Raw genomic sequence first — 13,560 nt, forward strand, 5'->3', positions numbered from 1 at the left:
GACACTAAACCAAATGAGCTTAAAAGACAATTATAGAATATTCTACCCCTAAACTACTGAATATACATTCTTCCCCTTAGCACATGAGACATTCTCCAAGATTTATCATGTCTTAGTCCACAAGACTGGTCTTGGCAAATTCAAAAAAAATAAAATCATACCATATATCTTCTCAGACTACAGTGGAATTACACTAGAAATCAAGAGGAAGACTCAAACCTATACAAAGCTATGAAAATTAAACAACCTGCAGCTGAACAATCTTTGGATCAATAATAAAATTAAGATGGAAATCAAAAAATTCCTCAAAATGAACAATAAAGGGGACGCAATCTATGGAATTCAGTAAAAGCAGTCACAAGGAGAGAATTCATAGCCTTAAATGCCTACATCAAAAAGACATAAAGATAACAAATTAATAGCCAATGACACATCTCAAGGAACTAGAAAAGGAAGAGCAAACCAAACCCAAAACCAGCAGTAAAAATGAAATGACCAAAGTCAAAGCAGAATTAAACAAAATGGAAAAAAAAATACAAAGTAGAATAAATGAAAAAAAAAATGTTGGTTGTTTGGAAACAAACAAAATTGACAGGACTCTAGCTAGATTAACCAGGAATACAAGAGAAAGGTCCCAAATAAGCTCAATGAGAAATGAAAAAGGAGATATTATTCCACAGAAATACAAAACATTATCCATGAATACTACAAAAATCTCTCTGCACATAAACTAGAAAATATTGAAGAAATGGTCAAATTTCCTGGAAACACACAACCTAAGATTCAATCAGAAAAAAACAAATTCTGAACAGACAAATAATGAGCAATGAGATCAAAAGAAAAAAGCCTTCCAACCAAAAAATGCTCCAGAACAGATGGATTCACAGCTGAATTCTAACCAGACCTACAAAGAAGAAGCTAATACCTATAGTACAGAAATTATTCCATCAACATTGAGAAAGAAGGAATCCTCCCTAACTCATTCTATGAAGTCAGTATCACCTTGATACCAACACTAGGGGCAGGACACAACAACAAAAAAAGAAAACTACAGACCATACTCTATGAATACAGATGCAAAAATCCTCAATAAAATCACAGTAAGCTGAATCCAACAACAACACACCAAAGAAATAATCCACCGTGACCAAGTAGGCTTCATCCCAGGGATGCAGAGATGGTTCAACATATGTAAATCAATAAATGTGATTCACTATACAGAAGCAAAATAAAGATATGATCATCTCAATTAATGCAGAAAAAGCATTCAACTAAATCTACCACCATTTAATATCTTAAAAAACTCTCAAGAAACTAGGCATAGGAGGAACATATCTCAAAATTATAAAAAGCATACATGACAAACCCACAGCCAACATTATGCTTAATGGGGAAAGTTGAAAGTGCTGCCCCTCCAAACTAGAACAAAACTAGGGTGCCTGCTATCACCACTTCTATTCAACGTAGTGCTGGAAGTCTTCCCAGTGCAATCAGGCAAGAGAAAGTAATAAGGTGTATCCACATGTGCACAGAGGGTAGTAAACTCAGTGGAAATCAAGCAGGGTGGAGAAGGGAGCAAAGGGAGCAAAATCCTACCTAATAAGCACAACAAACACTATTTGGGCAACATGTGCACTTATAGCCATGACTCATGTGTTTCAAAAGTGATCCATGTAACCAAAAACACGTGTACCCCATTAATATTTTAAAAAGAAAATGAGCCTGGTGTGGCAGCACTTGCTTGTGGTCCCAGCTACTTAGGAGGCTGAGGCAGCAGAATTGCCTGAGTCCAGGAGTTTGAGATTGCAGGGAGCTATAACCATACCACTTCATTCCAGCCTGGGCAACAGAGCAAGGCCCTGTCTCAACCAAACAAAACCACACTACACTGCAGTACACCACACCACACCACACCCCAATAAAACAAGAACCAAAAGTAAAAATCATTTGAAAGCCTCTCCACCAGATACTATCAAGATTAATTAGTTGAAACCACATTGACAATATCTTCCCAATCAAGTCTCTGAACTCTAATATTCTGGTTAAGGATTCTTGTTTAAGGCAGGTTACTGTCCAGAAACAGGGACAGAGATGACCAGATTGTTAGCTGTCCTTCATTAAGACTCCCTCCGTTTTCTCCCCCACCCACTGCTACTAAGAAGTACAACTGAGCCAGGGCTCTCAGAAACAGCTGTCCTCTGCTGGTGCACAACCTACCACATTGAGGTTTCCACGAGAGTAGCGCTCTTATCTTTCCTTTAAAGGCCTGCAGTAGCTCAAGGGGTGCTCAGTTTGTGAGCTCCCTGCTAGCTGGCCTTCCCAGGTGCTACTTGCCTGGCTGCTCCAGCAGAGCAGGACACACTCCAAAGTGCAGGGACATCAAACTTGCTGGAACATTCCATAGGCAACATGGGACCAGCATGCTTCTCCCTGGCACAGTTGGAGATTGAGCTTGGAGGACCTGGGGAGGCTGGATCCCATAGCTCCAGGATTAGAATGTGTTGCTCAATGGGATGGAGTATGAAAGATGTGTGAACTAATCTTGGGAGGCAAGGGAGCCTGTGTGAGCAGCTGTGGGACCCAGTGCAGTGGGTCCCAGATCCAGCACATTCTTAGAAGATCCCTTTGCCCATGGGAAAGCCATGCTGTCAGCTGAGGGCAAGATCCTATGCAGGGAAGCTCATAGTCCACAGCACCACTGGCTCAGCTAGTTGGACTTACTGCCTATGGTCAGATGCCAGAGTAAGACCATGGTGCAGAGGAGGCAGACAAAGAGTGCAACACACTCCTGACAGCCAGATTTTGAATCTCAGAAGGCCTCACCCTCCAAAGCAGACTTTCTGGCTGAACAGAGCTACTTCAGCACCTCCCTAGTGGTCTTCCCTGCCAGCCTGTGAGCAAACCCTTGACCCCTGCCAAGTAAACTCCCTTACTGGTCTTTGTGGAGCCTAAGTCAGGGTCACCTGACCCATTCCCACATAGCCTCACTTCTCCACTTCTCCACTTCTCCCTGCAGATAGTTAAGAATAAGGAGTCCCCTGAAAGTTCCAGGGTGCTGACCACTATCTCAGGCATTTTTGTAGGTCTCCTGAAGGGCTAGAGCTAGCCACAGGTTCCAAAAAAACAACACTGCAGCTGGTATTTTTTTTGGCACATACCACCTATCAGTGGGAAATACAACTCATACAGCCCTTTACAACATTTACTAACTCAGTCATACAGGATGTGGCTGATTCTTATCCACAAGCACTCCTGACTATCTCAGAGATTAACCTGGACATCCAAATATAATCACACTGTTTAGAAGACCATAGAGCTGGGGACATAGAAAGGATTTCAAAGACCTCTATTTTCCCTCAACAAAACAGGAAATCTGCCCACACACATAGCTCATCACCACTCCAGCCTTCAAATAACTAGCAACAGACAAAACTACCACACTAAGGATCTCTATAACCAAGGGCATCCACCCAGAACCCAGACTCCATCAAAGCACCCACAAGCAAAGCCAAAAGCTCTTATCCAAGATATGTGACAGACATGCCCTTCAGAGTGATAGTGGTGGGAGGGAAGCTCCATCTAAATAAAAGAAAATAGAAAAACAACAACCAGCATCTGCTCCAGATGAGAAGGAATCAGCACAAGAACTCCAGAAACATGAAAAATTAGAGGAAAAGGACAATCCCATGGGGCATACCAACTATGTAGAAATGGATCCCAACCAAGATGGAAATACTAAAATGACGTAAAGAATTCCAAATATGGATTGTAAGAAAGCTCCATGAGATCCAAGAGTAAGGAGAAAATCAATTCAAAGAAACCAGAAAAAAATCTGAAAATGAATAAGAAATTCACTAAAGAGATAGGTGTATTAAACATAAATAGAACTTCTGGAAATTAAAACTTCATTTAGGGAAATACAAAACACAGTGGAAAACTTTACGAACATATTAGACCAAGAAGAAGAAAGAATTTCAGTCCTTGAAGACAACTCTTTCAAATTAACCCAGTCAAAAATAAAGAGCAAAACTCAAGAAAAACAAAGCCTACAAGAAATGTGGGATTATATAAAACAGTCAAATTTAAAAATCGTAGGTCTACCTAAGGGTGAAGAAGAAAAAGCACAAGGGGTTAGAAAGCCTACATTGAGGGAAACTTCCCTAGCTTTGCTAGAAATGTAGACCTCTAACAAGAAGCTCAACAAATACCTGGAGACTCACTGCAAAGAAGCAATCACCTAGACATACAGTCATCCCACAGGCCAAAGACAAAAAGAAAGAGGAATTTCTCCAAGCCAAGAGGCAAAAACATCATGTAACTTAGAACTTACAAAGGAATACCCACCAGGTTAAACACAGTCTTCTCAGCAGAGACCTTCCAAGCCAGAAGGGGTTTGGGTCCCATCTTTAGTATTCTTAAACAGAACAACCGCCAACCTAGAGTTTTATATCCTGCAAAACTAAGTTTCTTCTACAGACAAGAAATAAAGACTTTTCCAGACAAGCAAACACTGAGGAAATTTAGCATGACCAGACATGTCCTGCAGAAAATCTTCCCATCTGCCTTATTCATGACCCACATAATAGACACCCACTCATGTACAATCACCCAAAGCTAAAACGCTTATATACACCTACAGCACAAGAGGGAAAACAAAGCAATAAGGCAATACCCAGCATGATAAACAGAACAGCATCCTACATATCAATTCTATCCAAGTGAGCAGTCTTAATGTCCCACTGAAGAGACACAAGCCAGCTGAATGGATGAAAGAATACAACCCACCTATACACTGTGTCCAGGAAACACATTTAATCCACAAGGACTCCTACAGGCCAAAGGTGAAGGGATACAAAAAAATACTGCATGCAAACAAAAACCAAAAGTGTTGCCACTCTCACATCAGATAACATTGACTTTCAACCAACAATGGTAAAGAAAGACAAAGATGGCCATATAATGGTAAAAAGAGCAAACAACAAAAAGGCATAACAATCCTAAATATCTAAGACAGCAGTTCTCAACCTGTAGGTCGAGACCCACAGGAACTGTATTAAAGGGCCACAGCATTAGGAAGGTTGAGAACCACTAAGCTAGGATATCCTAAATATATAAATAAATATCTAGATCTTATATGCAGACAACCCCAAAGACTCCACCAATAAAGTCTGAGAACTGATAAAACAATTCAGCAAAGGCTCAGGTTACAAAATTAATGTACACAAATCAGTAGCATTTCTATACACCAATGACAGTCAAGCTGGGAATCAAATCAGACTCAGTACCATTCACAATAGCTACAATGAAAATAAAATACCTAGGAATATATTTAAAGAAGGAGGTGAAAGATCTCTACAAGGAGAACTACAAAACACTGAGGAAAGAAATTGCAGATGACACAAATAATAGGCAAATACTCATATATCATGTTCATGGGTTAGCAGACTCAACGGAATTACAATGTCCACACTACCTAAAGTGATCTACAGATTCAATGCAATCCCCATCAAAATATCAATGATTTATTTCATAGATCTAGAAAACACAATCCTATGCTTTGTTTGGAACCAGAAAAAAGCCTGAAATGCCAAAGCAATCTTGCAAAAAGAAAAAATCGGGAGGCATTAAATAATAAGATTTCAAACTACACTACAGGGCTGTAACAATCAAAACAACATGGTTTTGGCACAAAAACAGGGACATTGACTGATGGAACAGAACAGAGAACCCAGATACAAATTCAACTATTCAGCCAATCGATTTTTTACAAAGCAGACAATAACATACACTAGGGAAAAGCAGTCCTATTCAATAAATGGTGCTGGGAAAATTGGATAGCTTATCACTCACAAAAATTAACCCAAGAAGGAAAAAAGACTTAACTGTAAGACAAGACACCATAAGAATGCCAAAAGAAAATGTAGTAAAAACTATTCTAGAGAGTGGCCCAGGTAAAGAATTATAGCAACAAAAAAAAATAAATAAAGGGGACCTGATTAAGTTAAAAGCATTTGCACAAATAGGAAAATAATCAGACAACCTACATAATGGAATAAAATAGTTGTAAACTATACATCTGATAAAGGGCTAATATCCAGACTCCACAAAGAACTCAAATCACCAGTAAGAAAACAATGCCATTAAAAAGTGAGGGAAAGACATGAACAGAAATGTTTCAAAATGAATAGAGAAATGGCCAAAAAAACATGAAAAAATGCTCACTATCACTAATTGTCAGGAAAATGCAACTTAAAAGCACAAGATATCACCTCACCCTGTTAGAATGGCTTTTACTAAAAAGTCCACAAATAATAGATGCCTGCATGGATACAGAGAGAAAGGAATGCTTATTCTGTTTTAGTGGAACTGCAAATCAGTACAACCTCTATGGAAAATAGTATGAGATTTCTCAAAGATCTAAAAACAGACCTACCATTCCATCCAACTATCCTGCTACTGGGTATCTACCCAAAGGAAAATAAGTCATTTTAAAAAAAAAAAAAAAATCCTGCACTCAAATGGTTACTGTAGCACAATTCACAACTGCAGAGATCTAGAGTCAACTGAAGAGGAGTCACAAGTTACCCAGTAACATGGATGGATAGTTTCTGGTGAAATTGCCAGTCAACAGTGTGTTAACACGGCAGCTGTTCCCTAATTCATTTCTCCCAGTCTTAATTCCTAGCTGTCCCAAATTCAGACTATTTTATTCTTTTTCCCCTGTTCATCTCTCAGCTGCTTATAATACAGAATCACTCAGCATCTCTAACATCTTAATAAAATGTGGCATATGTATACCATGGAGTACTACTCAGCCATTAACAAGGATGAATTCATGCATTCTGCAGCCATTTGGATGGCTAAGCAAAGTATTTCAAGAACGAAAAAACAAATGTCACATATACTATCTAATAAACTGGAAGTAATGGAAGGATGCCCTTGTGCACAGATGGAAATAAAAGTCAATGGTAATCAAGCAGAGGGCAGGGACGAGGAGGGAGCCAAAAATCTACCTAATAGATATAATAAACATCATTTGGGTTATGGGCACAATTCTAGCCCTGAATCAAGCATTACAAAAGCTGTCCATGTAACAAAAACATTTGTACCCTCTTAATATTTGAAATTTTCAAAAAGTATGGAAAAGATACAAAGTACAGACTTTTGGGCATAAATTGGGAAAATAAAGAAATCAAAACTGTATTACACAAAAATATGTTCATTCTGATTCTTTTTACATAATCTGAAAGATCTGGCTGTTACCATTTGGATTTAATCCAGTTCTTAAGATACCAAATTAAATTTTACACAAAAGAGGTGTTTGCCCAGAATTCCACTCACTGGATCTCAACAGTTACCTTGAGTTCACCTACAGCTTAGGGAAATAGTGGTGAACTCTGGCACTGCATAAAACTCACTCATTCCCCTTCTCCATCTAAGGCCTCCTCCTCCTCCTCCTCCTCCTCCTCTCTTAATTTCTTTTCTTATTTAAGAAAACCTGAATCAGCAGAGTCAAACTACGGGCTCACTGCCCCCCCCCACCCTCCACCCCTGCTTTCCCCATTGCTCTGTCTTGGTGTTCTGCACCCCTAGTGCCCAAAACCTGCTCAGCACGTGGCCTGGGACAGAGCAGGCACTCAAATACACGTTTTAACATAGAATGGATAAACTTCAACTCTAAAGACTTTAAAACTGTAAGTTTGAAAAGTTTGTTTTTGTTTTTAAATCTTGCATCATCACACAGCCCATCTGTACACTTTCTCCTACCACCACGTGTAAACAAGAGGCTTTGCCAGTCAAAAGCAGTTGACATCTCACGTCTTCCCACTTCCTTAAGACGCCCATGCCTAGCCGGCGTCTGCCCTTGACCCCATTGATTTTAGGAAGCTGCAAGCAGCACTGACCACAGGCTCCGGCGCCAATAGGTGCATGCTGACCACCGGCGGGGCGCCCTGCGCTGGGGAGGAGCCCTGCGCCCCCGGCCCATTCTGCACAGACAAAGGCCGAGGGGGAGGGGAGGGACGCAGGGGGCAAGAGCTGCAGGCGCCCGGGGGGCGCGGCGGGGGTACTCACCGCGGTCTCATCGCGGTACACGTCGGGGTACTGGAGAGATAGCATGGTCGGGGACGAGCAGAGGGCGGCGCGGCACGGGTTCCGGGAGCGGCTGAGCTGGCCGGGCTGACGGAAGGGCACGGCGGGGGCGCAGGCAGAGGCCGCGCGGGCGGCGGGGCGCTCCGGCAGAGCTAGCACGACAGGACGATGACCAACGCGAATGCTCACTAGCACCCGGGGAACTACCGCTGGGGCGGAAATGTTACGCGCCGCCCGCGAGATCCCACGCGCCGCCCGCGAGAATCTGCGCATAGCGCCGCGGCTCCGACGCGGCCGCGAGCTCCTCCCCGGCGGGCGGGCCCAGCGGCTGCAAGAGGGCGCGGGCGGCGCCGATCGCGGCCAGGCCGGGCGCACAGCTCCCTCTGCAGGAGCGCCGGCCGCTCCGCGCCGCCCGCCGCCCGCTGTCCCCAGAGTCGCTCCGCGCACCGCGGCGCAGTGCTGGCGCTCGCCGGGCTCCCTCTCGGAGAACTTCAGTGTGTATCTACGGATGGATTTGCCCATCTTCTCCAGCCTTCCTGTTTCCAGGCAGGGTGGAGGCGGCGAAGGCCGACCTAGCCTTGGAAGCAGAGGGCTTGCAGTAGCCTAATCGCCATTGCCTGCGACCCTGGACTTGCAAGGGGAGAAATGGATCAGGATGACCGTGAAGGAAACTCATCTCCTTTCACCCCACGACTCCTGGTGGACACTGGGTGTTTCGGCACCAGGATTATGGAGAGGCTTTGGTGTTTGTGGGACAACAGATGACCCCTTATTTGAAATTTACTAATTGAGAGGGGACTGAGGATGGGAGGCCTGCAGACCATCATGGGTATTTTATTCGTCCTGCCGGTGCCTCTGTTCCTCCTCCTGCTAATGTGTTTATTGAGCCCCTGCTGTTGCTCCTGTGGGGAAAAAGATATTAGACAAGATGCTTCACCTCCAACCTATGAAAATTTGCTAGTTACATCACATTATCCTCAGGCTAGTGATGTGTGCTCTGGTCTTGCTTTCTGGACCACCTGGAAGAGGCATGATAGCCCCAGTCATCAAGGCTGGAGGGTGTGCCCAGTGTGTTTGTATCCCTGGCTTTTTTAAAGTGCTAGGAGAGAGCACGAATGTGACCAGAAAGTCCTTCACATCCTGGCTTCCAAGTGGATAGGTAACTGTTGGAAACGGGTGTCTGCTATTTAGTGTTACCCCAACTCACCCTTAGTTCACTGTTTCTGTTTGTGGTTGAATGTGTGGTCACTGTTTTCTGCACCTGACCCCGGACATCCCCTCTTTGGGCAATCTGAGAATCCTTAGGTCTGGAAGAACTCACATTATTGATGCCAGACTTGGTGCAAAGGTAGTGGAGCCCTGCTCAGAAGCCGTGGTCATCCCTTAGGGTGGGGCAAAACGTAGAGCCATGTCATGGGATGGAGATCAAAGACCCTGATTCGGGTTTGAAGTGTGCAAAATCTGAAAGGTCCAAAGACAGACACCAAAGTTAGCGTGTGAGATCTAGAGTTTGGGGCCAGGAAAATCAGAGCTATGTAAATTGTGAACTGTAAACCAGAAAAAGACAGAGAAAGGCGGAAGGGACTTGGAGAAGGTCCTCAGTAATTAATGACTGCTCACAATCAGCTGTCACTGTGTCCTATTTAAGGCCCAACAAGAGAGCAGGGCAAGGGTGGGTCCACAGTAGTAAAAGCTCAGGGAGAAAGACCAGCAAGCATGATGACCGCAGTGTAAGGTTAGGACATTTCCATTTTTATCAACAAAGAGCAATTACATAGCTTGCCAATAGGAAAGGTCCTTTGAACTCTCACTGAACCAGATCCTCAGGATTTCTTTCTGCAAACATTTCTTTCTGAGAGTTTGCTGCTATGCAGTGAAGCTTCCAGGTTTATCCTTACAGTTCAAGGGCTTCCCTCTCAATGCTCACTGTCCACTAGATTAAGGGAGAGCAACCCTGGATGCTCCCAGGACCTCTTTAACAGCTTAGACTGGGTAATGGACTCAAAGAAAGAGTTTCGCAGTAAACATAACTCACTCATCTCCTGCTCTAAAACCTATATGAAGACAGACCAAACAAATCACTCAGAATATACCAACCCCTTTTAAAGGCGAAGCCTAGTGATTTGGAGTCCAGTGGATAAATATGTTCTCTACACCTTGGGACAGGTAGGACATTCTCCCATTCAGGTGGCTAGCAGTAGTGTGGGATAAGGGCTCCCCACAATCCATAGTACCACTGTGCCAGCTCCCCATCAAGCCCCTGTCAAGGAGTGTGGAAAAGATACCTGAGTGTCAGGATCTCTTGAATGATCTGGGGTGCTAATTGTGGATTCTTGGGAGAGTGTCTAGAATATGATTTCTTGAGGTCCTTTCTTCCTGTCTCAGAAAAAGGGGCTAGCTGCTTACTAAGCCATCTTCTTTGAAGTGCAGTGGAGTCTAATTCCTAATTGTCCCATTTCTAAAACCTACTAATCAGAAGTGTGAGCACAGTCCCAGTCAATTCTATAACTTCTCAAAGCTGCCAGGATCTGACAGATAGCCCCTTGTCCTTTATTCACTAACTGTTAGTAATAGTTTGAGTCCTGACGCACACTCTCTTAAGCCCTACAGCCAGTTGGTGTTTCAGTTTTCTGCACTGCCCTCTGTTGGCCTGACTGAGACTTATTCTGAGCTGGGGTGGCTCCTATTGTTAAGAATTAGAATTTTGATGAGAGCTCCCCCTAGGTCAATTGCTTGATCAATTCCTATCACTCTGGGTTCCCTTTCCTTATCTGGTAAAGTTTCCAATTCATACAGAATTTAGCAATGCTTATACTCTGCCTGTAGTCTCAGCTACTTGGAGGCTGAGGCCAGATAGTTGCTTAAGCCCAAGAATTTGAGGTTGCAGTGAGCTGTGACACCACCACACTCTACTGAGGGTGACATAGACTCTGTCTCAAAAAAAATTTTTTTTTTGATCAAATTTGTATTTGCTGGCCTACAGAATTTGATACCCTACTAAAGCCCCTCACTTCTAAACCTGACCTGATATTACTATTACTCTGTACATACAGGAAAACCGATTAAAATCCATTTGAAGGATAAAACACAAATATTGGGTCATGCATCAAAATTTCACCCATTTTTCTCTTTAATAACACAATATAACTGTCAAAGGTAGTCACTTAACAGATCTGTTCATGTAACATTACAGGGCACTGTACTAAACAGTGGAATTACAATACAGAACATGTTGGCTTTATCTCAAATATTATCTCATTTTATTATTATTATTTATTTTAAGAGATGAGGTCTTGCTCTTGCTCAAGCTGGTCTTAAATTCCTGAGCTCAGGCCATCCACCCACCTCGGCCTCCCAGAGTGCTGGGGTTACCAGTGTGAGCCACTGCACCAGGCCTCCTATTATTATTATTATTATTTTTTTTGGCTGGGGCTAGGTTTGAACCCACCACCTCTGGTATATGGGGCTGGATTATTGTGTTAGGATTTTGACAGCCACTTCAGGAGCTAGTCTTTCATTTAATAAACATGTGTTGAGTACCTACCACTTTATAGGCACTATGCTAGGAACTGGAGATTCATGGAGCCCAGTTTTAGGAGGTAACTATAATTTAATGTGTTAGGACCCATAAGACAGGGTGCTGTGGGAGCACAGAGGTCACCTAACTTAGTCTTGGAGGAATAGAGAAGGATCCCCCAAGATAGTAATGTCTAAGCTGAGTTCTAAAAAAATTAATAAGAATTTACCAGTTAAAGATCTGGAGGTGGCGGGTAGGAGGGGGGTGCAGAATGTTGAAGGGAGAATCTTGTGGAAATGCTGGGAGCTGAGGAAGAGGGGCACATGAGAAAACGTGAGTGTGATGTGGTTGGAATCTATAGAGCAATGTGAGAGTGAGGGGAGATGAAGCTGGAGAAGAAACTGGTTGAATTATGCAAGTCTCCTGTGTTCCTTTTTGATAGGGGAGTAGAGTTGTGTACTGGTTTTACAGTAAAAAGCTCATGTAGGGTGTGAGTTAGATAATCTCATGGATGTGATAAAAATTATGAGTCAGGACAGGCTTTGCTGCTATAACAAAGACCTAAACATTCAAGAACTTGGAGAGCAGAAAGTTTCTTTCTTTGTCACCTTACAGGTCTCAGTAGTTCCAAGTCAGCAGCCTAGAATAGCCAAGAGAGAAAGTGGCCTCTGCTCCTTGCAGAGACCCAGCTGCCTGCAGCTGTGCTACCTCTAACACAATGTCGTAGGCTGGACAGCTAGGAGGGGAGAAGGGCATCGTGAGTAGGTGGCTTTTGTAGGTCAGGTCTGAACATAGCACACATTGATTCCTTTCACGTTCCACTAGTCAGAACCCAGTCACATGGCTATACTACAAGAGAATCTGGGAAATGGAGCCCAGTTTTATGTCAAGGAAGAAGAGGAAATGGATGGGGGGGAGGGGATGGCTGCAGTCTCTGCCGCACTGATAGAGGGAAGAGCTGGTAAGCTGTGAATCAGAACCATTGCTCACACCTTTCCCTCAGAGTCCTTTGTTGGGCGGCCTCTGAGTATTGCATAGTTCTGGTCTCTCATTTTCTAATTCCCGCATGCAATTGTATATTGGACCTCTCGGATTATTTATCTCAATCCTAGCTGCCTGTATTTCCTCAACCAATTCATGCTTTGATCCATCTCCTTGCACCCTCAACCTGTTTTAAGGAGAGAGGCCAACCCTGCTGGTCGGTTGGGGTAACCAGAAATGCTGGTTGGTGAATCAGTAGGTGGCACTCTGTGTCAGCAAGACAACAGTTCCAAAGCAACACACGTAATGAATGCAAGGATTCAGTCACGCTCAGGAGAACACAACAACATCGGCTTGCTTGACCTATTTCCTCAAGACTAAACTTTCAAAAGAGTAACCACACCCAAACTGACCAGTTGATTGTTAAAAACAGGGATGTCAGCATATTCTGAAGTGACTGCCAACAAAAATATTTCCTTTGTGTAAATGCTTTCTTCATATTCCACTCAGGAAGGGCAAAGAAGTTCGCCATGTCTGGGTTGGAGTGCACCGTGAACCACTCTTCTCAGGGTTTCTTCCAGGGAGTTTCTCTCTCTCTCTCTCTCTTTTTTAATGGGAGTTGAGGATACTGCTTTTATTAAAATAAGCACTGATATGTTTTCTTTGCTGTTGGAAAATCCCAGGGCTCCCCATCAAAGGCTTTATTATTTGCTCTTCCCTTCACTTGTGTCACCCTGCTAGGTATCCTTTCACTCAGCAACGTCTTCTAGGTCATCTTTCATCACACTGTTAAGGTGTGGGTGAAAGTGGTAAGATCACGATCTGAACATTCCTCTCCTCATCAAAAGTTCAAAACTGACATTCCGCAGAGGCGAGGAGGGTCAGGGACTTTGTGATGAAGAATTTGTTCTTATTTGTGTAAATCCCTTGAGTTTGTCTCATTTTTGTCCAGATTCACACATCTAAAAAAT

General features: G+C 43.2%; 1 protein-coding gene across 1 annotated transcript in view; it reads right to left on the reverse strand.

Annotated features, from left to right (window-relative positions):
* PREP (prolyl endopeptidase) overlaps positions 1-8,272 on the reverse strand; it is a 131,753-nt gene extending 123,481 nt beyond the window's left edge. Inside the window, exon 1 of the mRNA XM_003781567.3 lies at positions 8,074-8,272. Coding sequence (XP_003781615.1) covers positions 8,074-8,118 — 45 coding nt within the window. The 5' untranslated portion in view covers positions 8,119-8,272. The remainder of the gene's footprint in view (positions 1-8,073) is intronic.
* Positions 8,273-13,560: the final 5,288 nt, after the last annotated feature.

The sequence above is a fragment of the Otolemur garnettii genome, unplaced genomic scaffold (assembly GCF_000181295.1).
Source record: "Otolemur garnettii isolate 467f Iridium unplaced genomic scaffold, OtoGar3 scaffold00002, whole genome shotgun sequence".
NCBI lineage: Eukaryota > Metazoa > Chordata > Mammalia > Primates > Galagidae > Otolemur > Otolemur garnettii.